General features: G+C 41.5%; 1 protein-coding gene across 6 annotated transcripts in view; it reads right to left on the reverse strand.

Moving 5' to 3' along the window:
- si:dkey-237h12.3 (teneurin-3) overlaps window positions 1-25,369 on the reverse strand; it is a 153,530-nt gene that overhangs the window by 48,918 nt on the left and 79,243 nt on the right. For all 6 annotated transcript variants that reach the window (XM_014199206.2, XM_014199203.2, XM_014199201.2 and 3 more), the window contains 9 exons: window positions 22,756-22,994; window positions 18,334-18,459; window positions 16,535-16,749; window positions 13,350-13,560; window positions 10,322-10,423; window positions 8,052-8,246; window positions 4,892-5,092; window positions 2,637-2,822; window positions 587-607 (listed from right to left, as the gene is read on the reverse strand). In XM_014199206.2, coding sequence (XP_014054681.2) covers window positions 587-607; window positions 2,637-2,822; window positions 4,892-5,092; window positions 8,052-8,246; window positions 10,322-10,423; window positions 13,350-13,560; window positions 16,535-16,749; window positions 18,334-18,459; window positions 22,756-22,994 — 1,496 coding nt within the window. The remainder of the gene's footprint in view (window positions 1-586; window positions 608-2,636; window positions 2,823-4,891; window positions 5,093-8,051; window positions 8,247-10,321; window positions 10,424-13,349; window positions 13,561-16,534; window positions 16,750-18,333; window positions 18,460-22,755; window positions 22,995-25,369) is intronic.

Here is a 25,369-nt window from a genome sequence, read left to right on the forward strand (position 1 = left end):
ATGATAATGACATTTTAGTGTAAGAGCTGTTTGAAAAGATCGCCTGAAATTTGACATCACCAGGCAGTAATTAGTAGATAGACCAATAAGACAGAGAGTTCCAAACCTTTCTGCCAATAACAGCTAGTTTTCAGTTTTCCCCTCCCCATTCAGACCACTCCCAAACAGTCCTAGCAAAATTGTTGCTTGAGAAAATATTCTTTGCTAAGAAGCTATTTTTGTTAATTTTTTACCACTTTAATTCAAAACAATCACAGGAAGGTACTTAATTGCTACCTAGAAATTATATGATATTTAGATAAAAACGTCTGCATTAGGCCTTTAAGGTACAGCCCATATTGTTTGTATGTCGTTAGCCCTGACAGTGATTAGGATTTTGTTATCACTTTTGTAAATATGATCTTTCATGGTGGATGGTGGAGCACAAAAAAACAGCATGGTTGTCACATTGTGATTCTGATTCTGTTGAGGGAAGTAAAGTTATCTGCTAACCCCATTTAAAGGGGGCTTACATTTTCAGTATGACATTTTTGGGGGCTATTTATACGTAACAGGAAGGAGAGCGAAAGACAGGAAAGTACATTACCTGATACTCTTGAATCCAGAGCTTGTCAGATAAAAGGAGAGAGAGAGAGAGAGAGAGAGAGAGAGAGAGAGAGAGGAAAAACAAGTATTATAGAAGTGTTACTACAGAGAAAACATACACAGACAGCATGAAGAGGAAAATACAAATGAATTTGAACTATGAATGTTTCACAGCTGTGTGTGTGTTAAGGATCTGCTTGAGCTAATTATCAGGCTTGCCTGGTGAGATATGTTGCCATAGCAGTAGTGGCATGCTTTCATTCCTAACAACACACATCCACCTATTAAACCCTCCACATAAAGTAAATAACAATGTACAGTACATTCACATAGAACATCTAAAGAACCCAGTTTATAACTGTATAGGTGGCAGCTGCTAACAAACACATGCTCAAACATTAATATGCTGTGTTTTTAGCGCTGTCTGAATAGCATTCTAGTGTCAACTTTTGCACTTAGTTACACCAGCTATACAGCAGCTACAACTATAAGCGTATTTTCCATTCAAGAGTCATGTAGCGTATTATCCTTCAGTTTACTACAAAGGTGTTTCTATGCATTCAAGTGCTCCTGGGAGTTTACTTCCATGCTTTGTTCCAATGATGAAGTGGTTGAATAGCTCCTGTGTACTCTGAGGACAATCAGCTACATGACTGATAGTTGTAATGTATAGGACTCCTGGTTGTGTACTGGGACGACAATATGCTGAAATGCTCCTGGATGTGTACTGGAAGAAAAAAACAGCAGCGGAGAGCAAAGCAATAACAGCGGTGTTTAAGACTCCCATGCAAAAACAGAATCGCAATGTGTCTGACAATAGTTGGTCCAGGGAAGCGGTCTATTCAAGCCCCTTCGTCAAGGTCTCGCCATGTAATGTGATTAAAGGTGCTTTATGCGAATTGAAGTTATTCAGAGAGCCCTATAAGAAAGGAATAAGCTCCCAGTTCCTGTTAAGAATAGGTAAATGGCTGCCTATTCATCCCAGGAGCATCTACGGCGAGGAATTTGTTTCCTGATGGGGGTTAAACAGGAAGGAGCTGAAAGGGATAGGATTTTAGTTCTCATTGAGGCAGAGATTAATAACATCAGGAATGCAACCCCTCCTATCACCCCAGTGCAATCTCATCTCTCTCTCCTGGTTTTTAACCAGTCAGCTTCATCCTCTGGATGGGATAACTGCTGATGAGGAGAACGTTTTGTAAATATGTAATTAGGGTTTGGAGAGCCGGGGTCTGTTTCAACAAGAGGGTGATGTCACCGAGGGGGTTTGGTCTCTATTAAGGCACAGTGAAGCTATCATCTCGGAGACGGCTATACCATTGAGACAAAGCTGAATAAGACCTTAGTACTAGCTGTCCCTCTTTTCCCTTAATACCTTCCTTTAGTTGAGTCGTAGAATAGGCGGTAGGACTCTATAAAGTGCATATTTATATTGTACTGTATAAAGAAAAAATTTGGCATGGGTCCTCAGAATCTGAAAAAGTTCTACAGCTGCCCCATTGAGAGCATCTTGACTGGCTTCACCTCCGCATATTACCTCAATTACCTCAACTACCTCGTACCCCTGCACATTGACACGGTACCAGTACTCCTTGTATATAGTCTCGTTATTGTTATTTGATTGTGTTACTATTTCCTTTTTTATTTTATGCAAATGTTTCTTACTTTTTAACTGTGTATTGTTAGGAAAGGGCTCGTAAGAAAGCATTTCACGGTAAAGTCTACACCTGTTGTATTCGGAGCATGTAACAAATTTTATAAGTAGTTAGAATCACTTCTGAAATCCATTTTCAGGTGGATTGGGAAAGAGAAAATGGTGATGTGCAATGAAAGTGAAATGGAATGGGTAATTTAGAAAATTATTTCTTTATGTTTCATAGGGTTATATAATGCAAACATTTGATTGAGAGCAGGCACATTTCTTCCAAGCTCTTCAACACAGACTGCATTCAAGATACTGTTGAAAGCAACTCTTGGGCATATTCAGGAGCATTGATGGAGAAGAAATTGTTACATTCCTGCCTCTTTGTACTGGTTCTCTGCCGACTCACCAATGGTGCAGTGCTCTCCGGTCCAGCCCTGGTGACAGTCACATTTGCCCTCTCGGCAGACACCGTGATCTGTACAGCGTGGGTGACAGTCCCTCTGGTCGCACTCTGAGCCTGCCCATCCCTCCTCGCAGTGACAGGTCCCACTGACACACACTCCATGGGGGCCGCAGGCCACAGTGCACACCTCTGACACACAACCAAAAACAGAGTCGTCCGTCATACATTGGACAGACGTGTGCCATTGTAGTGTACAGTAATTCAATCTTACAGTACTTGTATGAACATAGTGAATAGGACATTTTTTCTGCTGTCAGTACATTAGTTACACTGCCACAGCTGAATCGTAATCTTTACATATTGATTGAATAAAGAGGCACACATTTTTTCACTCCAAATTCAGATGTGATGGGAGACAAGGGCACATTTTCCTGCGACAAAAAAAACAAAAACAAATTTGTTTTGTCTTTTGTTGCTTCGTTTTCATTTATTTAACTGGCAGAGCAAACTAAACAAGGCTTTTACATTTGCCGTCAGTTATCCCCAATGATTTCAGCTTGATCCTGGAACGTTAAATCCCACAACATTTACAAGAGACTGAAGTAAAAGGCTAGCTTGAGACATCTTTAGACCTACACGCTTTCGAATAAGCAGGTCAACTCACTTATTTTAGCCACCAAGGACCACAAACAGCATAAGACCAACTACTTAAGCAGATGTCTCTATGTAGTCAGGCAGCAGGCGGTGTGGGTGAGAAACTCTCATTACTGAATCCACAGGTAGTAGGAGACCAAGGAGAGTGCTTCAGTCACTGGCATGCTACAAACCATACTAAAAGCTCCATTCTATTATTGAGGGAAAACCACATGAAACCATGAAGGGAATGGTTTATTCACAGGAACTGACCCAGTATTGCCTTCAGAGGCTCCAGAACACTTTGAAATGTCACCACAGCAGCCGTTCATACAGCAAGAACAGACTTCCTAAGATTTGAAAAAACCTTACTTCAAGTAGGATACAGGAAAAAACAGTCCGCCACCCACCCATTAAAAGTACTTGAGTAAGTTTAAGAAAATATCGACACAAATCTAGTCCACCTAGCACCCTTGTGAATATCCTTGAGGTTAACACGTCAAGGTTTCAAAACTCACACATTTTTCTGTTTTCCGCTTACAAGCGAAACCACCTCACCTACCTTAATTTGCACTTTTTTAATAGGTTGCTTTCATCTCCCTCTGAATGGAGTTTTTCTTCGATTGACAGACCTTGGAGGGTCTCTGATTAAGCTTAGACGACACTCCAGAATTTTAACCATGCCTCTGGAGGGGGATCATTCGATTCCAAGGGCCCCCTCCCCTCCCAAAGAATCCATGAAATCAATTTTTCATTAGCGCAAAGGTGTTTATCTGCTTTTAGCACGCCCCTGACTCCGGCACGATGGCAGAGTGGGTGGCCGATCTATGCCACGCCGCTTGTTAATTAAAGTTTATTTAATTGAAGTGGAACTGCTGAGATAATTAAGAGAGAAACCTTGACTACTACCCAGGTGGGCAAACACAAGTTTGGACAGCTGCTTAAGTAAGCTAACCTCACTCCCTTCAATGTAAAATGTTTAACATCGACCGCCAATGGATGTTTCATGGCAGGAAAGAGGGACTCTGTCCTGAATTTCAAAAGTATTTCACAGAATAACAAATGGCCTTACTTTGGATGTTGTCTGAAAGTGAATAAATTGAGACAAACTCCCTGGTCCCCTAAACTCCCATTATTTCTTCCTGCCAGCAGTCTAGGTTTTCATCTCATCCATCATTTCAGACTTACAGTACACCCTCTTATGCAAAACCCCTCAGATTTCAATTGCAAAATCAAGTAAACGTGCGGCTTAATCAATCTTAGCTCCAGATAGTTAAAAACCCAGTAGGTTCCAATGTGACGCTACTCAATTTGGGTCTCCAACTGTGAACTGCAGATGCAGGTACTAATTCGGCACTACGATTAGACTAAACTAAATAACCCCATTCTAGAGAAGGACATTGCGTATGAATCACCTGGTCTTTTAAACAAATGAACCGATTACTAAAACCAAAGCACAGCCCTCAAACTGGTAAAGTACCTACAAGAAAACAAACGAATTGTCTAAAATGTTCCTCATATTAATGAGGACCATCATCCTTTTCCTCACTGGAGGTGCCTCCTCATACACAACACAAAGCCAGACAGCTAAACCCGAAATAAAAAGTAAGAGAGTGTTGTCTGACCTAAAGAGCAGTCGGAGCCTGTCCAGTTAGCCTCACAGACACAGGTGCCTGTCTCGGTGTGGAAGGTTCCGTGGCTGGAGCACTGTTCAGGACACGTGCTCTTCAGGATCTCACAGCCGATTCCGCCCCAGCCCGGGTTACAGTGGCATTCACTGTGGTGGCAGGCTCCATGGCCCGAGCAGGTCGGATCCAGACAGTCCGCTAGGAAAACAAGAGAAAGGAAAGGGGATGGTTCAACTATTGTATATGGGATGACTTAATCATGAAATAAACAACTAAACATGTGAACATGCTCCATAGCCAGCTTATTACTGGTACAGCCTTTCAGCAAACACATACAGTATATTGATCTCAGCGACTCATTGAGAATAATTTGGTTCTAATCATAGTGCCTTCAGAAAGTATTCATACCCATTGGCTTATTCCACCTGTAGTTGTGTTACAGCCCCAAAATAATGTTCACCTATCTACACACAATACCCCATAATGACAAAGTGAAAACATATATATTTTTTAAATTTAAGCACATTTATTGAAATTTAAATACAGAAATATCTAATTTACATAAGTATTCACAGCGCTGAGTCAATACTTTGTAGAAGCACCTTTGGCAGTGATGACAGCTGTGAGTGTCTAACATGCTGACCACACCGCTCGCGTCGCAAAATAAATGTACACATACATGTTATTCAATCATTGCATCCACACTGCTCGCGTGCCACAGCGAGCGTCTGTGTGGCCAGGCACTAAAATAGAAGTTGGTTCTATTTGTGACACTCAACGTGCTGCAAATCCTGCCTCTCAAATCTCCCCATTGGTTTTTAGGAGCATATAACCACGTGGGTGATTGAAAGATGAACTGACATCCACACTCCAGTCGGTTGTAGTAATGCACTGTAAAGTTGGTTGCCAACTGTCATTTAAAGTCCAAAGAAGAAAAAGGAGGAGGAGAGATGACGAGAAACGAATTCGGTTTACCGTTTTATCTGTGGATTAATTGTCGGAGGCGAGGACCTTGTGCATTTCAGGTAAAATAACAACCCAATGTTTATTTACCAGGACAAATTAGCTAGCAAAAGCAAGCTAGCTAGCTAAATTACCATAAATGTTTAATGTTTTTTGACCTGTCCCCAAATTAATATAATTGGTTCAGAGTTTGTTTTGATATTTCAATCTGCGTGTCCTGATCGTTTCTGGTGTGGGGAACAAAATCAACGTGCGCGCGATGGCGAGTTTGGTCAGCATGTACGAGTTTTGCACACCTGGATTGAAAAGTATTTTCACATTATTATTTTTTTTTTATTATTCATGCTCTGTCAAGGTGGTTGTTGATCATTGCTAGACAGCCACATTCAAGTCTTGCCATAGATTTTCAAGCCACTTTCAGTCAAAACTCTAACTCGGCCACTCAGGAACATTCAATGTCATCTTGATAAGCAACTCAAGGGTAGATATAGCCTTGTGTTTTAGGGTATTGTCCTGCTGAAAGGTGAATTTGTTTCCCAGTGTCTGTTTGAAAGCAGACTGAACCAGGTTTTCCTTGAGGATTTTTCCTGTGCTTAGCTGTATACTGTTTATTTTTATCCAAAAAAACTCCCTAGTCATTGCCGATGACAAGCATACCCATAACATGATACAGCCACCACTATGCTTGAAAATATGAAGAATGGAACTCAGTAATGTGTTGGATTTGCCCCAAACATAACGCTTTGTACTCAGGACATAAAGTTAATTTCTTTACCAATTTCTTTGAAGTTTTACTTTAGTGCCTTATTTCAAAGAGGATGCATGTTTTGAAATATTTGTGTTCTGTACAGGCTTCTTTCTTTTCACTCTGTCATTTAGGTTAGTATTGTGGAGTAACTACTGTACAATGTTGTTGATCCATCCTCAGTTTTTTCCTATCACAGCCATTAAACTGTGTAACTGTTTTAAAGTCACCATCCCTGAGCGGTTTCCTTCCTCTCCGACAACTGAGTTAGGAGGGACACCTGTATCCTTTTGGTGACTGGGTGTATTGATATACCATCCAAAGTGTAATTAATAACTTCACCATGCTCAAAGGGATAGTCAATGTCTGTTTTTTATTTTATTTTTACCAATCTACCAATAGGTTCCCTTCTTTGTGAGGCACTGGAAAACATCCCTTGTCTTTATGGTTGAATCTGTGTTTGAAATCCACTGCTTGACTGAGGGACCTTAAATATAATTGTATATGTGGGGTATAGAGATTAGGTCGTCATTTAAAAATCCTGTTAAACACTATTAATGCACACAGAGTGAGTCCATGCAATTTAGTATGTGACTTGTTAAGAAAATGTTTACTCCTGAACTTATTTAGGCTTGCCATAACAAATGGGTTGAGTACTTATTGACTCAAGACATTTCAGCTTTACATTTTTTATGAATTTGTAAACATTTCTAAAAATATAATTCCACTTTGACATTATGGGGTATTGTGTGTAAGCCAGTGACAAAGAAAAGCTAAATGTAATAACTTTTAAATTCAGGCTGTAACACAACACAAGGGTTGTAAATATTTTCTGAAGGGATTGTAAGGCAAGACCTTGTACTATCATCAAACCAGAACCCAATGGCCAGTTTGAGTACACTGACAACATTGTCCAACCGTTCCTGCATAATTCCACAATAGCACTTGTGTACTTTCTCTCTTAATTCACTTCACAATGAGCGCAAAATATTTATTCAATTACTCCCTTGACTCAATAAGATTTTACACATTGGGTCACTGATCTGCAGATGTAAATCTGACAAGTGACTTGCCTCTGTCTGAATTGGGATCAATGAAGTTAAACTGACTGAACAGGGGGAGAAGAGGTCGAGGGGATAGCGAGAAGAATTTTCGATAACGATGAGAAATAGACCCAGACTGAGAGATATTGACTCTCACAGGGTTCTTGTTCGGGAGCGCACTGAAGCAATCACATTGGATGGACAATTCAGAATCAATTCCAATCCATAGCTGTGGTGGCTAAATGGTTGGAGGGAGTTAATGCATGCAGAGTATCGATGTAGGAACAAAAGGAATTATTTGCTTGGTGAAGTTGAAAAGAGCTATTGTTTAGGTTGTATAAGTACTGTATACATCGCCGGCAGGCTGGGAAATCGAACGGTGACACTACATATTGTTGTGGTGTACCTTGGTGACAGTTGCTTCCCTTGTGGCCGGCATTACACACACAGTTGCCCGTCACACAAATCCCATGGCCGCCACATTGGGGGTCTACACACTGGGTAGTAGGCACGTCACACTCCGTGCCCTTCCATCCACTGTAACACTGACAGCGTCCCCTGGTGTACTGGCCATTACCACTGCATAGGACGGGACAGGCAGCTGTTGTGGGAAGAAACAATGTTACTCAACAGTATATTAGTTACTCTGGACCCTGATCTCTCTTTTGACGAACATATCAAGACTGTTTCAAGGACAGCTTTTTTCCATCTACGTAACATTGCAAAAATCTGAAACTTTCTGTCCAAAAATGATGCAGAAAAATTCATCCATGCTTTTGTCACTTCTAGGTTAGACTACTGTAGTGCTTTACTTTCCGGCTACCCGGATAAAGCACTAAATAAACTTCAGTTAGTGCTAAACACGGCTGCTAGAATCTTGACTACAACCAAAAATGTTTATCATATTACTCCAGTGCTAGCCTCTCTACACTGGCTTCCTGTTAAGGCAAGGGCTGATTTCAAGGTTTTACTGCTAACCTACAAAGCATTATATGGGCTTGCTCCTACCTATCTTTCCGATTTGGTCCTGCCGTACATACCTACACATACGCTACGGTCACAAGACGCAGGCCTCCTTACTGTCCCTAGAATTTCTAAGCAAACAGCTGGAGGCAGGGCTTTCTCCTATAGAGCTCCATGGTCTGCCTACCCATGTGAGAGACGCAGACTCGGTCTCAACCTTTAAGTCTTTATTGAAGGCTCATCTCTTCAGTAGGTTCTAGGATTGAGTGTAGTCTGGCCCAGGAGCGTGAAGGTGAACGGAAAGGCACTGGAGCTACGAACTGCCCTTGCTGTATCTGCCTGGCCTGTTCCCCTCTCTCCACTGGGATTCTCTGCCTCTAACCCTATTACAGGGGCTGAGTCACTGGCTTACTGGTGCTCTTCCATGCCGTCCCTAGGAGGGGTGCGTCACTTGAGTGGGTTGAGTCACTGATGTGATCTTCCTGTCTGGGGAAAGTGGGTGGGGTTGTAAGTGGGTGGGGTTATATCCTGCCTGCCTGTTTGGCACTGTCCGGGGGTATTGTCGGATGGGGCCACGGTGTCTCCCGACCCCTCCTGTCTCAGCCTCTAGTATTTATGCTGCAGTAGTTTATGTGCCGGGGGGCTAGGGTCAGTCTGTTATATCTGGAGTATTTCTCCTGTCTTATCCGGTGTCCTGTGTGAATTTAAGTATGCTCTCTCTAATTCTCTCTCTTTTTCTTTCTTTCTTTCTTTCTTTCTTTCTTTCTTTCTTTCTTTCTTTCTTTCTTTCTTTCTTTCTTTCTTTCTTTCTTTCTTTCTTTCTTTTTTTCTCTCTCTCAGAGGACCTGAGCCCTAGGACCATACCTCAGGACTACCTGGCCTGATGACTCCTTGCTGTCCCCAGTCCACCTGGCCGTGCTGCTGCTCCAGTTTCAACTGTTCTGCCTGCAGCTATGGAACCATGGCCTGTTCACCGGACGTGCTACCTGTCCCAGACCTGCTGTTTTCAACTCTCTAGAGACAGCAGGAGCAGTAGAGATACTCTGAATGATCGGCTATGAAAAGCCAACTGATATTTACTCCTGAGGTGCTGACCTGTTGCACCCTCGACAACCACTGTGATTATTATTATTTGACCCTGCTGAACATTTGAACATCTTGGCCATGTTCTGTTATAATCTCCACACGGCACAGCCAGAAGAGGACTGGCCACCCCTCATAGCCTGGTTCCTCCCTAGGTTCTGGCCTTTCTAGGGAGTTTTTGCTAGCCACCGTGCTTCTACACATGCATTGCTTGCTGTTTGAGGTTTTAGGCTGGGTTTCTGTACAGCACTTTGTGACATCAGCTGATGTAAGAAGGGCTTCATAAATACATTTGATTGATAGTCCATTGTATAGCTGAAGTGTTGACACAACCTTAAATCAACCAATCACTATCTTTCCATGCTACAGTACAAAGGACTGGAGTACAACACTTCCTCTCTAAAATATTTGATTTGAACGATTAGTGCTAACCCTGACTATTAGTCTAAACCTAACCCTTAGCCTAAACCTAACCCTGAACTTTAGCTTAAGCCTAACCCTAAACTAAGAACAAATATCACATGCACATGGTAATTATTTCGGAAAATATAGCCAATATTTGTCCATTGAAGCTTGCTCATATATTGATTGCGATATCAATAGATAGATGAGGAGTTGGGAAATAGATACCTCTTGAGCAGTATGGCCCAATGAACCCTGGGAAACAATGGCAGGAGCCGGACACACACTCTCCATTCCCATAACAGTTGTGTGAGCACTCCATAACCGACTCTGTTGGGACAAAAAAACGTTTTCTAGGATTACACCAGCTATGGTGACACTAGCTAGGTTTCCATCCAATTGGTGACAGATTTTCATGTGAATATTCTAAAAACCATATAAAAATATGCACATTTTCCCACCAGAGATGTGTTTCTATTAAACTGACTTGGTGCGGATAAAAGTCTATACGTGATGACGTAGTGCATATAAAAATTACTTTTGCAGCTAAATTCCTGTGTACCAAATAAATATAAGTTAAATGGGTTTCCATCGCATTTTCAACTCTACCGATGGTTTCGTCACACATTTTTTTGCATTATGTAGCAATTGCGCCCACTCTGGTCTTGGCATGTGCGCTCTAGCCAACAGCTTGCAGATACAGTGCGGGTAGGATAGCCTACATTTTGAGATTATTATGGATTATGTTTATTTGTCAAATGGCATCGATCATCATGTCACCAGAATAAGACCCTTGATATTTATTGGAAAGTAGCATCACGCTCATCACTGTGCACTTTTTCTACCCTGTGAAGTTCATCATAATTTATTTAATTTGTAGCCTAATAAACAGCACGGTCTCCCGAGTCGTAGTGGGAGGACCACACAACATATAATTGCGTGACTCCAAATTTACTTCGATATGATGGTTAACCGGGCACTGATGACGTGGGTGTCGATTAAGGCAACCCCTCGCACATCTCTGATTCAGAGGGGTTGTGTTAAATGCGAAATACACATTTCAGTTGAATGCATTCATACTAGGTATGCCCCCTTTCATTTCCCTTTCCAATTATATCACTATTTGCACATAAATACGTTTCCACCACAATTTCTCGCATAATTCATTTTACAGACACAAAAAGATCCCACCATTTCTAACGAACAAATTATCTGTGGACATTTAAGAAATTGTACTGACATTTCCTGTTTTTAGCAGCGTCAGGTAATTAATCTGCATGAAATGGTTGGATAGAAACCTGGTTACTGGCATGGCATACTAGTTCATACTTTTTTCAGTCAGATGTTCTTGCACAAGATTGAGATATCACACCTCTAAAATGTGCCAACCACACATACAGGGGTTCAAGCAAAAATCCCATGACTGAAATTTAAATCAATCTCAGATTGATTGTCTGGGGCCAAGTTAACCTCCCCTTTTATGTAAAAAAAGTCATGACCATCAAGATTTTAGGGAAAGAGGATAATTTTGTACATGTTTTAAACTGAGAGTTTGACCAATTCCAGTCCTTTTCAATATTGGAAATACAAATTTAAAAAATGAAGAAAAAATATTTTCATCCCTGCATTTATCATTTCATTACATCATCCAATATCAACACATTATCAATATCAACAAAATATCGATATCAACACAATATCAATGTCAACACATTATCAATATCAACACAATATCAATGTCAACACATTATCAATATCAACAAAATATCGATATCAACACAATATCAATGTCAACACATTATCAATATCAACACATCAACACATGATCAATATCGACACATGATCAACTTCAACACATGATCAATATCAATACATTATCCATATGAACACATAATCAATATCAATATCCCCACAATATCAATATCAACACATTATCAATATCAACACAATAGCAATATCAACACATATCAATATCAACACATATCAATATCAACACATATCAATATCAACACATATCAATATCAACACAATAGCAATATCAACACATATCAATATCAACACATATCAATATCAACAAATGATCAATATCAACACAAATCAACATCAACACATTATCAATATCAACACAATATCTAACACATTTGATTGGATTGGATTTAATATCACTACTATGATGTCACATACTATTCCATCTTACATTTCCACACAGCCACATTAGCTTATTGCAGTGTATCCCAACCCTGGTCCTCGAGTACCCCCAACAGTACACATTTTGCCCTGGACAAACACACCTCATTGCAGGCTTGATGATTAGTTGAGAAGTTGAATCAGGTACGCTTGTCCAGGGTTACAATAAAATGTGTACTGTTGGGTGTACTGGGGGATCAGGGTTGGGAAACACTGGCTTATTGCATGAATGTACAGTGTACTCAATGTTGGTATGTGTGCATCTCTCATCAACTGTAGCCTGACAACTCCCATGCCATCTTGCCCATCTCAAATGCAACCCATCACGAACATTTTACATTTCACAGTGTATTTCTAGTTCTTTGACATTTCTTTCTCCACATGAAAATCTCATGACTGATCATGCCCACACAAGCAACGGGATCAATCTTTGTAAATCCTCTCTCTGAGTTGAAGTTAATCTGACATATCCCACTGACACGTCTTCTGTTCGTTCAACAGACCAGCGCTCATAATGGGCACTCCCCCTAGGCTGGGAGCTCCTTCGATTGTGTTAAGAGGGCAAACTTTTTAGTTTTTATTGCTTTTGAAGACTTGTATTGGATGTACACTACTGGGCTGTCAGTTTCTACACACTCCGGGCAATTTTTACCTTGGATTTCGATAACTTCATATCTTTAGAAAAGTATCGATAGAATTCCCTAATGCAAAACATTAACTTAGCATGTTTTCTGTTTTCCCACAGTACAATTCCTGAGCCAGCACAAAAATGATAAGCCTAAGGGATAGCGATATTCCTGCAATGTAGAGACCCTAAAATGTGCATAACACAATTCACAAAGCCAACAGCCCAACAACACATTTTGCTTGCATTATATAGTCTGTAGATGCTGTTTAAATTCTTGGTTAATGTATGTATATGTTGATCTGGCCTGTCAACTACCCAGTTATTCTCTTAGTTGTGGAAAAAGTTCTCCAAGTGCCTTTTCCAGCAATTCAATATAATTGAAAATATTCACCTCATCCATTTTTACATCAATTTTCTACATTATTTCCATGTTATGCTTACCCAGGATGATGGTGTTGTATGATACTGTCTCCAGGCTCTTCCCATCATTGTAGAAAGCCAGATGCCACACCCCAGAGTCCAGATACTGGATGAAGCCAGCTTGGTGGAGGCTGACCTGGCGCTCCATCCGCCCCCTGGTCTCCTGCGCCGTGGGAGCCCACTTCTCTTTGGCGATGAGCCTGCTGCCATCCAGCAGCTCCACAAAGTCATACTGAAGAAAGGTCAAGCAGAGGTCAGTTGGGACTAAGTAATTGGTCACTTCATGACATATGATGTGCGACAAATGATAAAACATTTACAATAACAGTGACATTCTGTAGTTCCAGGTGCATAGAGGGAAAATCTCTGTTTAAAAAATGTCCTAATTATACAAAGTAAATTTGAGTTTTCCAGAAGTCTGATTCTTTTCATTCTATATGCTAACAGTGTTTCATTCACACAAATGAACACAACACAGGGAGTTGAAAGTAGAAAAGGACACATTAAAAAAGGATTTAGTATCGGAAATAGGACCTACAGGGGACACAACACCAAGCATCCCTCCAACTGACTCAGTATGGATAGGAAATAAAGCATTAAAGTAAGGGTGAGAGAAGTCAACACTCAGTGGTTTAAACCCTTTTGAGAGGAGCTGAGGAGCAGAGAAGAGATATTGACCTGTGGATGTAGGCCGTTTTTTATGTGTTGGTGGCCAGGGGGCGAAGTAATAAAAGTCCAGAACCCAACCATTCCTTTACTCCCAGGCCAGTGTGTACATCTTGATTGCTTGGCAAAGGCTTATCTCAATCTAACAATAGGAGCAAATAATAATGAACAAGAGGCCAAGCCTAGCCAGGCTAGCCGATGAACCACAAATAATTATTAGCTATACCTGGGAATTCAAACTAGTGTTGATAATTTCTTCACAAAACCTAGCTAAAGACAATTGATGAATCATGCAGAGTAAGACACTTACTAACAAATGTAGTTTTATTATTTTCTTTTGAGCAATTGGTGACGCACTTTAAAGTTGTTCCTCTCCTCAAGCTGTGAATGTAACCAACGGTCAATATCTCTCATTGGGGTCTCATTGGGGTCTTTCATGCTAAGTTAAGTAAACGCATCGATTTATCTCCCTGGCAAATTAACGGACCGTTTCTAAGGCAGTGGCGGTTGACTTTGTGTCTAGGCATTGACAGTCTTGAGCGGCCTGCGAAGCAATTGCCTTGGACATAAAAGGAGGCTTCTCTGTTTGTTGTATTTGATTTAGTTGGGTTCCTTCTTTCTTTTACCTTGGAAGAGTAATCCCTTCTTTCCTGTTGTCATTTGTATTTAACTTTTTTTTCATTCGATAGTGGCCCAATTTCCGGCACGCGAAAGAGGCTCTTCTTCAAGTCAAGTCAGAGAATGTCAAGAAGGTGAGGTTGAAAGATTTTTCTCTAGGGTGAAGTGGAAAATAGCCAGGTCATTCCACAAAAATAGTGCCTTTTGTGTCCCTTTGATATTTTAAGATAAAAAATGTGCACCAATATTGAATTTTGAAATTAAGTGCCCTTTAATATAGACCACATGGAAAATTCAATCAATCTTTTTTAAGGCTTGCTAAAGTGCCAAAATTCTGCATTTTGACATGTCCCCCTGTCACTTCTAGGAAGATTTGAACCCACTTACCACCAAAGTTTTCACCATCATTGACCTAGTTCTTTTTTTAAAGTAATTTCTGAAGATTCTTTTTTTGTGTGTGTGTGATTAGTAATTAATCTACATCTGTCTCATTTTAAGGTCAACCCAGTTACGTGAACTGACCTCTCATATTAATATGGTAAAACTATTCCCTTAAACATTTTGTTTTTTCAAAAGACAGATTTAAAATCTATCTAATAGTCAAATCATGGTGTAAAAGCAGGTGGTTCTACTCTTTTTGGCCATTTTATGTTGTTTTGTGGTGGAAAACTGAGCGGGTCATGCATAACATGGCTAGAAATGTTTTAACAATAACATTTGTTTGGTGAAGCTTGCATTCAATTGACACTGTGTTGCACACAACAAGCTTCCATTCCCCCTGTCACAATTTTTGGGTGATTTAAGATGAAATTGTCAAACCTGTTACAGTCAACCCTGTTACTTTATTCGGCACTTAATTAGGGACTTATGTTGTTTATTAACTTGAACACGTGCTCTATATGACAAAATGTTACAATTAAGTGAAATCAATGTTTTTTTTTCTTCTTGAAAGGCACCAGTCTGGTGGAACTACCCAGCCATGACCTCTTTATAAATTTTTTAATTTAACCAGGCAAGTCAGTTAAGAACAAATTCTTATTTACAAGGGAACCAGGGAACGTCAGGTTAACTGCCTTGTTCAGAGCAACATATTTTTACCTTGTAAACTCGGGGATTTAATCCAGAAACCTTTTGGTTACTGGCCCAATGCTCTAACCACTAGGCTACCTTCTGCCCCAAAGTGCTAGAATCCAGTCGTTCCATTGTAAAAACTTTGTAAAAATAAGACTGAAAAGAGGAATATTATGAGCATGGCAAAAATCATCCAGTCAGATTTTTACAAATCAAATCAAATCAAAATGTATTTGTCACATGGGCCCAATACAACAGGTCTAGATTTTACAGTGAAATGCTTACTTACAAGCCCTTAACCAACAATGATTTAAGAAGTTTTAAGAAAAATAAGTTGCTTGATAAGTAAAAAATAAAACATTTAAGTAACAAGTAATTAAACAGTAGTAGTAAAATAACAATAGCGAGGCTATATACAGGGGGTACCTTTAAAGAGTCAATGTGCGGGGGCACCAGTTAGTTGAGGTAATTGAGGTAATATGTACATGTAGGTAGAGTTAAAGTGACTATGGATAGCATAACAGAGGGGTCTGGGTAGCCCTTTGATTAGCTGTTCAGGAGACTTAGGGCATGGTGGTAGAAGCTGTAAAGCCTTTTAGACCTAGACTTGGCGCTCTGGTACCGCTTGCTGTGCGGTAGCAGAGAGAACAGTGTATGACTAGGGTGGCTGGAGTCTTTGACATTTTTTAGGGCCTTCCTCTGACACCGCCTGGTATAGAGGTCCCGGATGGCAGGAAGCTTGGCCCCAATGATATACTGGGCCATATGCATTACACTCTGTAGTGCCTTGCGGTCCGAGGCTGGAGACCGAGCAGTTGCCATACACCCTACCCAAGTAATGTACCATTTACCTGTGTGTGAGATGGCGGGAGACCCTTCCTCCCGTAGGCCCCAACCAGTGCATTCTTCTGAACAGAGATGTTGAACTTGAGGAAGCGTGGCTGCTCCATAGCCAGCCGAGATCGCCAGAACACCCCAGGCGGTATTCCCTGACCTACCCTTCGGCCCACTTCCACTTGCCCTGTGTCAATGGAGTTGTTCTCCTGATGGACCGCACCAGTCCTGCCTGGAGGGGAGAAAGAGAGGGCACTGAGATAAAGCTAGATGGACATTTTGTGAGGTCGATAAAAGCTCACCACAGTTGTATACAGTTTTCATCTGCATTGATTCCATTTTCAACAAAATAATACAATTTCTCAATATTACCTTAATTTAAATAAAATTATGCAGACAAATGACTCCCAGTCTATATCCCTGGCCCTCAAACTGTAGATATGAGTCTTGTTCATTAGGTACAGCCCAATGTGTATCCCGGGCCCTCATAGATATGAGTCTTGCTCATTAGGTCAGTCAAACATGGAAATACCAGACAGCTTCAGTAGTTCCAGGTATTTCTATTTCCTGGTACAGTTGATGATAGAAACGTCTTTATTCCCATTCAAATAGACCTCAGCTGATTGCTCCATTATGAGACTGGAACAGATTGTTTCACCATTGATTATTATATATTTTTTTGACCTGGCGAAGATCAGTTTCAGATCGAAACGTAGTCAATAAAGCGGTGAATTGGGAGCTTAATGAGTGTGCGGGCCTTCTTGTTCTTCAACATTGATTTCCCTATCTTTTGTGTGGAACTTGTGATTCACTGCTAAATGTCTAGGATCTAAATGTACTAGCTGATTCATTACCTGGTACAATAACAAAACAACAGGACAAGGAAGTGATGCTTTTAAAAGGTTAGCAAGCTAAAAAAAACACTTGAACATGAGTCATTCTCACATGAAACGCTAAATGCCCTACTTACTGTATACCAAGTGATACCATGTTTAAAGCATTTTTGTCTGATATTTATTTCAAAAACCACTTAGGATAAATATCTTTCTTACAATGGACCTCCAGAGTTTTTGTTTGGTTGAAATAAAGACACATTATTACAAAATACTGTGCAGTATTGCAATGCATCACTGGATCAATATGGAACTTTGCACACACACTGCTGCCAGCTAGTGGCCAAAATCTAAATTGTTCCAAAACTGCAATATTATATTATGGCCTTTCTCTTGCATTTCAAAGATGATGAAAAAAAATTATTTGAAAATGCGTGTTTTTTTTTGTTTGTATTATCTTTTACCAGATCTAATGTGTTATATTATGTGTTACACATTTCCACAAATTGCAAAGTATTTCCTTTCAAATGATATCAAGAATATGCATATCCTGAGCTACAGGCAGTTCAATTTGGGTATGTAATTTTAGGTGATTATTTTTTTTTAATGGTCCAATCCTTAAGAGCTTTAAATTAAATCAGCGGCCTTTTTCTGTAAAGGTGAAGAAAGGTGGCATGCATGTGGCAGACATTGCATACAAAATGACAGACACCTACTGGTAAAGGCTGAATGTGGTAAAGCTGTTTGGACTCTGTCGATTACAATTCAGAAGGTACCTACAGTATAGGATAGGCTACAGTCTGGGACCGTTTTTGTGCTGAGCCATACACATAACATTCACAAAGCAAAATGGACAAACAACAAGCATCCAGTGCAATTAAAGGCTAGAAACATAATCAGAAATATGGTGTGTTCCTTCCCCAAATGTAATCTACAGATATAACAAGTAGGTAAAGAAGTAGGTAAAGGGCTAAGGTCCTTACCATAGTCAGCTGAGAGTACTGTCACTATGCTTGGTTGAGTGGTCAAAGCATTCCCCCCTCCGTTCTCAACCGCTGGTTTGTTTTCCGTTTCTTGAAGTTGCCAGTTGAGGCCGAAAAAGTGCATTGCTGTAAAGTGAACAAAAACAGTGGAATATGCTAGGGTTAGGGCAATCAATCAAATCATTAAAAAACGAAATACATGCTGGACAGCATTTCTAGGAAAAAGAGATCAGACAATACATCATTTTGTGGCCTGTGGTGGCCTGGCAGTTAGCACCCCCGCACTCAGCACATGAAAGTGGTCAGGACTCAGTTCCCTCCCTCTTTCCTTCCTTCCCTCTTTCCTTCCTATACTTCCCTATATCTTCAAGAAACATGCCTGAAAAATACTAAAGAGTAGGAATTATTTTGTACTAGGTTACCTTACTATGGGTGTGCCACATGTAGGCTAAGTGCTCTACTGTAAAACCCAACAGGGGCCAGAGACAGCAAGCTCAATCAATACTGAGGAGAGGAGGAACACTCTCGTGTCTCTTTGGGGAGCGCTGTTCATCAACACAAACAGCACTGCATCAAAGAGCGCAGCAGGACGTTCTATTTACAAATCCAAACATTGTCATCAAACAGACAGGAGGAGGTGGACTATGTGCAGCAACATAATGACAGCCCAAATCAGAGCATCTGGAAACCCCAAGTGTTTGTATTTGTGTGCGTCAGAAAGAAGGTCAAATAGGCTTCAAGCCTCAAACCCTCTAATTCTCTTGCATAACCAACCAAATCGCCATGTTCTTCCTCCAACCCCTGTCTCTGAATAGATTGCTATTAAGCTGCATGTCTTGTTGTTTGGGGAAGAACACAGTGAGAGGGCGAGGCTCCTTCAAAGATCGCCAGCCGGGGAGTTGTGCTGAGGAGGCAAAACTCTGATTTCCCAGTGTTTTGATCTGAGGTGGAACTTTTTTCAAACGGGCAGGGGAGGGTATGGGGTATTGACTGCTTAAAAAACATAGCTAACTCACAAGGGATGAAGCAGAATCATAGAGAATATGGAATGGGAGAGAGACCGAGAGAGAGAGACAGAGACAGAGAGCGAGACCAAGGCAGAATGACGTGTGCTTGTACGTATGTATCGGACTGTGTTCTTATCTGTGGGTTGGCAGAGGCGGAGTGTGCTAGTGCATACATAAGCTATTTAAGACATCGCACCTGGCAGGTGTTTTGGCTGCAGATGAAAGAGAGGAAGGTGAAAAACTCAACCTGAGGCAACTGGCAAAGAAGGCCTGTATCTGTTTAACTCACACACTCACAACCAAAAGAACACAGGAAACACACTCATGCACTCACGAGACCACACACACACAAACGCAAACACACACACCTTAAAGCCATTGGCGCACTCATAAGCCGTACATGTGGAATGCAGAAACAAGACAACCCACCAAACATGCACAGCAAAATCAAACGCAACTAATGACAGAGCACGATATCATGAATCAAAAAACATGGCGGGTCCAGATGATAGAGATAATATACATGGATATTAATATGGCACTGTAACGGCCCTCTGCTAGAGAGCACTCTCCATACTTTTTCTCCATTGCATCATTTCTCCACAGACATATTTCTCTCTATACGAGCATGTTATCCTCAACTCCCTTCAGCACCATGAGAATCCTACGACAGTTCAGGGGAAAGTCACAAAGCCCAAGATTAAGAGAGTGTATGACTCAGGAGGACAGAAAGGACAGATAAATCTCCACCCATTTTATCGCTGTGGTCAAGCTGCTAAAGATTGGTGTAAAAACCAGACAAAGCCCCTTCTGAAGGGGAATTTTGTCCTATGGGTGAGGTTGATGCGTTAAACTAAAGCCTGTGTTCCTAGCTTCCTGGTCGAGATGAAAGCACTTCCTGGAAGAGATTTTGTTGCACCAGAAAATCTTTATAGCTCTCGATTCCTCACATCCTCTCTCATCGCCCCTTCTCAAAACGCTTTGGTGAAGAAGGCTTTCAACTTCTTAGGATAGTTCCCTTTTTTGGGGGTTATGCCCCATTAACACATGACGTTGTCACAATGTTGCAAATCGGTTGTGAGAAGGTCAGTCATGACAAGTGATATCCTTGTGATAACCTAATGTGACTAGGGTGCTGGGCATTTTGTTCCTTCTGACAATGTCATTGTAGGGTGTCGAGGGGGATTACAACTGTGTCTGTCTTTCAGGGCTCCTGTGGGGCTGGGTCATGTCAGTGACATCACTTTGTGGGGCTGGGTGATGTCAGTGATGTCACTCTGTGGGGTTGGGTCATGTCAGTGATGTCACTCTGTGGGGCTCGGTCATGTCAGTGATGTCACTCTGTGGGGTTGGGTCATGTCAGTGATGTCACTCTGTGGAGCTGGGTCATGTCAATGATGCTGCTCTGTGGGGCTGGGTCATGTCAGTGATGCTGCTCTGTGGGGCTGGATCATGTCAGTGATGTCACTCTGTGGGGCTGGGTCATGTCAGTGATGCTGCTCTGTGGGGCTGGATCATGTCAGTGATGTCACTCTGTGGGGCTGGGTCATGTCAGTGATTCTGCTCTGTGGGGCTGGATCATGTCAGTGATGTCACTCTGTGGGGATGGGTCATGTCTGTGATGTCACTCTGTGGGGCTGGGTCATGTCAATGATGTCACTCTGTGGGGCTGGATCATGTCAGTGATGTCACTCTGTGGGGCTGGGTCATGTCAGTGATGTCACTCTGTGGGGCTGGATCATGTCAGTGATGTCACTCTGTGGGGCTGGGTCATGTCAGTGATGTCACTCTGTGGGGCTGGATCATGTCAGTGATGTCACTCTGTGGGGCTGGATCATGTCAGTGATGTCACTCTGTGGGGCTGGATCATGTCAGTGATGTCACTCTGTGGGGCTGGGTCATGTCAGTGATGTCACTCTGTGGGGCTGAGTCATGTCAATGATGCTGCTCTGTGGGCCTCCCATCAGGTTAGCAGGATGATGCAGAGCCCTTGCCATTGGAACTGCGATAATCTGAAACAGTTTCAAACTGTGTCATTGGGGATCTGTAGGATGAATTGTCTCTGTATCTGACTGACATATGACAACGACAGATGGAATAATATTCTAAGGTCTGCTATCTGCTCAGCAAGATCATGCCGAAAGAGCAATACACATTTAGCACAGTTTATAAAGCCATCAGGTCAGTCAACACTGATTCAGCTGACTCAAAGCCATAAAGTCCAGTCAATTTGTCTATTAGATAGTTTAGTTTAATTGACTGGGAAGAGCAACAGATATCCAGTTTTGTAACTTTAGTGTGTTGGGTGCTGTCGTGAAGTCTCTACTGAGAACTGAAGGCTGGTTCACCACTTAAGTTGAATGGCAAGCCATTATTATTTGCAAGGATAATATATTTGAAAGGCCTAGTTGTAGTACAGTAGTTGTCCAGCTAGTTCTTATGCTCTTTTCTATCCACAAATGAATCTTTGGAGAGTGGGTGTTAAGAGGAGTGCTAAAGCTCCTCTACAACACCACAATGCTCAAGGCTTGCTTAGTCGTCTGTTTATACCACAGTATATAGAGCATAAGCAGAGCAATGAGGGAGGGTCATCGTGAACTACGCACTATTACAACAATGTAAACAAGGAGGGCCCATAGTCACAAGGAGGGCCCATAGTCACAAGGAGGGGCCATACTACAAGGAGGGGCCATAGTCACAAGGAGGGGCCATAGTCACAAGGAGGGGCCATACTACAAGGAGCGGCCACAGTTGGAAGGAGAGGCCATGATCACATGGATGGGCCATAGTCACAAGGAGGGGCCATAGTCACGAGGAGGGGCCATAGTCACGAGGAAGGGCCATAGTCACAAGGAGGGGCCACAGTTAGAAGGAGGGGACATAATCACATGGCTGGGCCATAGTCATAAGGAGGGGCCATAGTCACAAGGAGTGGCCATAGTCACAAGGAAGGGCATAGTTAAAATGATCTGCCATAGTCACAAAGGGCTGCCATAGTCATAAGGTGTGGCCATAGTCACAAGGAGGGGCCAAAGTTAGAAAGAGAGGCCATAATCACAAGGAGGGGCCACAGTCACAAGGAGATGCCATAGTTAGAAGGAGGGGCCATAGTCACAAGGAGGGGCCATAGTTACAAGGGGGCCATAGTCACATTGAAGGGCCATAGTCACAAGGAGAGGTCATAGTCACAAGGAGGGGGCATAGTGACAAGGAGGGGCCACAGTCACAAGGTGTGGCCATAGTCATAAGGGAGGGCATAGTTAAAATGATCGGCCATAGTCACAAAGTGCTGCCATAGTCATAAGGTGTAGCCATAGTCACATTGAAGGGCCATAGTCACAAGGAGAGGTCATTGTCACAAGGAGGGGCGATAGTTACAGGGAGGGGCATAGTCACAACGATGGGCCATAGTTACCTATACAGTAGCAGAGCATGATTGAAAGCAGGACAGCCATGCCCACTGCGCTCAGGGCGGTGCACCTCCAGGAGCAGTGCTTGGGTGACTTCTTGAACTTGAAAGCCCCTCTGGAGAGGGTGTTTCTGGGTAGGGGACGTGCCGGGGTGGAGTACACCGCCCCAGTTGCCATGGTGTAACCTGGGGATGCCGTGCCGAAGAAAGGGGTTGTTCCTGTGCCCGTCTTAAAGAGGAAGTGTCTAGGGAAACAAACCAGAAAAATACAAATTCATATTAGAAAATGATGAATACAGAAACAAATATATATTTATTTGGTTGTACTGTATATTCCTATTAAAACTATATTTATTCAGGATAATCTCATTAAACCTTTATTTATTCAGGATAATCATTGAAACAACATATTTTTGCAAGAGAAACCATGGACATATCATTATTCTCCAATGTGAATTGTATATTCATTACGATAGGCCTCAGTACTAACCCTGACATTGTAAAAGGTGAAGCTAAAAGTACCTCATAAAAACAATCATCTCCCACTTGCTCTTTAACTATAGGGACCGACTAATAGGCCATTATACCTGGGGTAATTAAGGAGGTTTAATCACAAGCACTACTCTGGCTTTGCCACTTAACTTTTTAAACCCGCGTGGAAACCTCTGAAGTAGATAAATTAAGCCTTGATGCCTCTTTTGCCATCACTTACGGATTAATGGCTAAATGTGTACAGGTTGGACCTAGTAAAATGTGACAGACTTACCATTTGAAGTGTTCTCTGTGTAATTAAACTTTTACAGCCCCTTGTTGTCAATACTGCTAACAGTACAAATAACAAGGGTTCAACTGGCTCAGTGGGTTGGAGCATGATGCTGAGAACACCAGTGTTGAGGGTTCAATTCCCTCAATATTGTAGCAAGTGTACTGGGGAATTGTGAGTAATTGCAGTTTCTGTTCTTTATGTTGCATTATCTTGCTAACCGTTGTACCTGTGAGGTTGGTTCTTGGTTTGTTGCATCAGGGCTCGCATTCATGTGTTTTGTTGGGGTGGTTGATCCGGCACCTGCGGGCATGAAGTGTGTGCCAGGCTATGGAATTGGCCCTCCACTAACTGTTGGTAAGAATCTTTCTGCTGTCCCACTAGCCCATTGGTGCCATTTGGGGTTTGATACATAAATAAAGCCATGAGTTTATAAAGCCATCATTCTACTTCTTCCTCCTTACCTCCACATTACAACGTGTCACTGTCACATTGACAGTTCTGTAAGTTCCTTTTGATTAAAGCATCTGCTAAATAATTTATTAAGCTAGTTAACTGTCACTTTCCATGCCAACCCTTAAATTGCCACAGCCTTGCCACAGCCATGTTGTTTGGTTAATGCATCTGATCAATGGTTTTCTAATCGGACAAATGTCTAATATGGATTGTCTGGCATTTCTAAGCCCCAATTGACAAGCACAGTCATGGATAGTATCAGTCTCTCTCTGTGAAAGAGTACAGCATGTCACTGAGAATGAAGAGTGTGCTATCTGAACAGGGGTGTTCACGGATCTGGCAGGGTGTATGGTGTATTCAGCAGCTTGTGTGAAAAGTTGGAGGTCAAGTGTATTATGAGCTTAGTGATCTGTAATATGCCTGTTTTTCTTTTCTCCCAGGTTGGTGATTGATGGATTCATCTCACTGTTTGGTCAGAGAAAATGGTTGGCGGTATACCTATTTCTGAGGTAGTTCAGTAAGGATTTGTGCAGTGATATTGATTTGAGCATACAGTGAATACTGGGCCCTATTTAAGAGAGAGAATGCACCAAATCATTCCATTTCACACATAGTTGATATTGAATAAAATGGCCAAAAGGTTAGTTCACAATCAAAAGGTTAGTTCACAATCTGAATGATTGAATATCAAGTCCCACTACTCATCTACAGAATATTAAGCCTTTTTTTTATTTTTTTTGTATTTTTTATTGAACCTTTATTTATTACAGTTTTTTTCTCATTGAGATTACATCTCTTTTCCAAGAGAGACCTGGTCCAATAGCAGCAGGGGGAACAACGTTTCAGACAAAACAACTTACATACACTAATACAACATTAAACAAAACTATAAACACACATACAGTACAACAATTACATATTACGTTAAAAAACACGAAAGTCTTGACTAAAAAACAGCTGTCCTAAAGGCAATTACACTCTTCTATGATATATACATCGATCAAGTGTTAAAACTGAACCAATGAAACTAGATCATCAAATTTTAAAATGTTCAGGAGAGAATTCCAGGACCACGGAGCTGAGTAACTAATACTATTTCTACCATGACCTGTTCTAATTTTTGGTACTGTTAGAAGCAAATGAGAATAGGAATTGATATTTATTTACCGACCTGATTAAAAAAGAACAGAGATAAAATGGCACAATAAGGCCTTATAAATCAGTGTATACCAGTATTTAAGCCTACGCAAGGTCAATGACAACCAGCCAACAGTGCTGTGGAGATCACAATGCTCTCAGGGTAGTGGTTGAGGCCTGCATATATATAACATCACTAAAATCTAAAACCGCCAGTAATGTACATCGTACCAGCTCCTCCTGGCCTCCAAAGAAAAACAGGCC

Source organism: Salmo salar, chromosome ssa05 (genome assembly GCF_905237065.1).
Source record: "Salmo salar chromosome ssa05, Ssal_v3.1, whole genome shotgun sequence".
Lineage (NCBI taxonomy): Eukaryota > Metazoa > Chordata > Actinopteri > Salmoniformes > Salmonidae > Salmo > Salmo salar.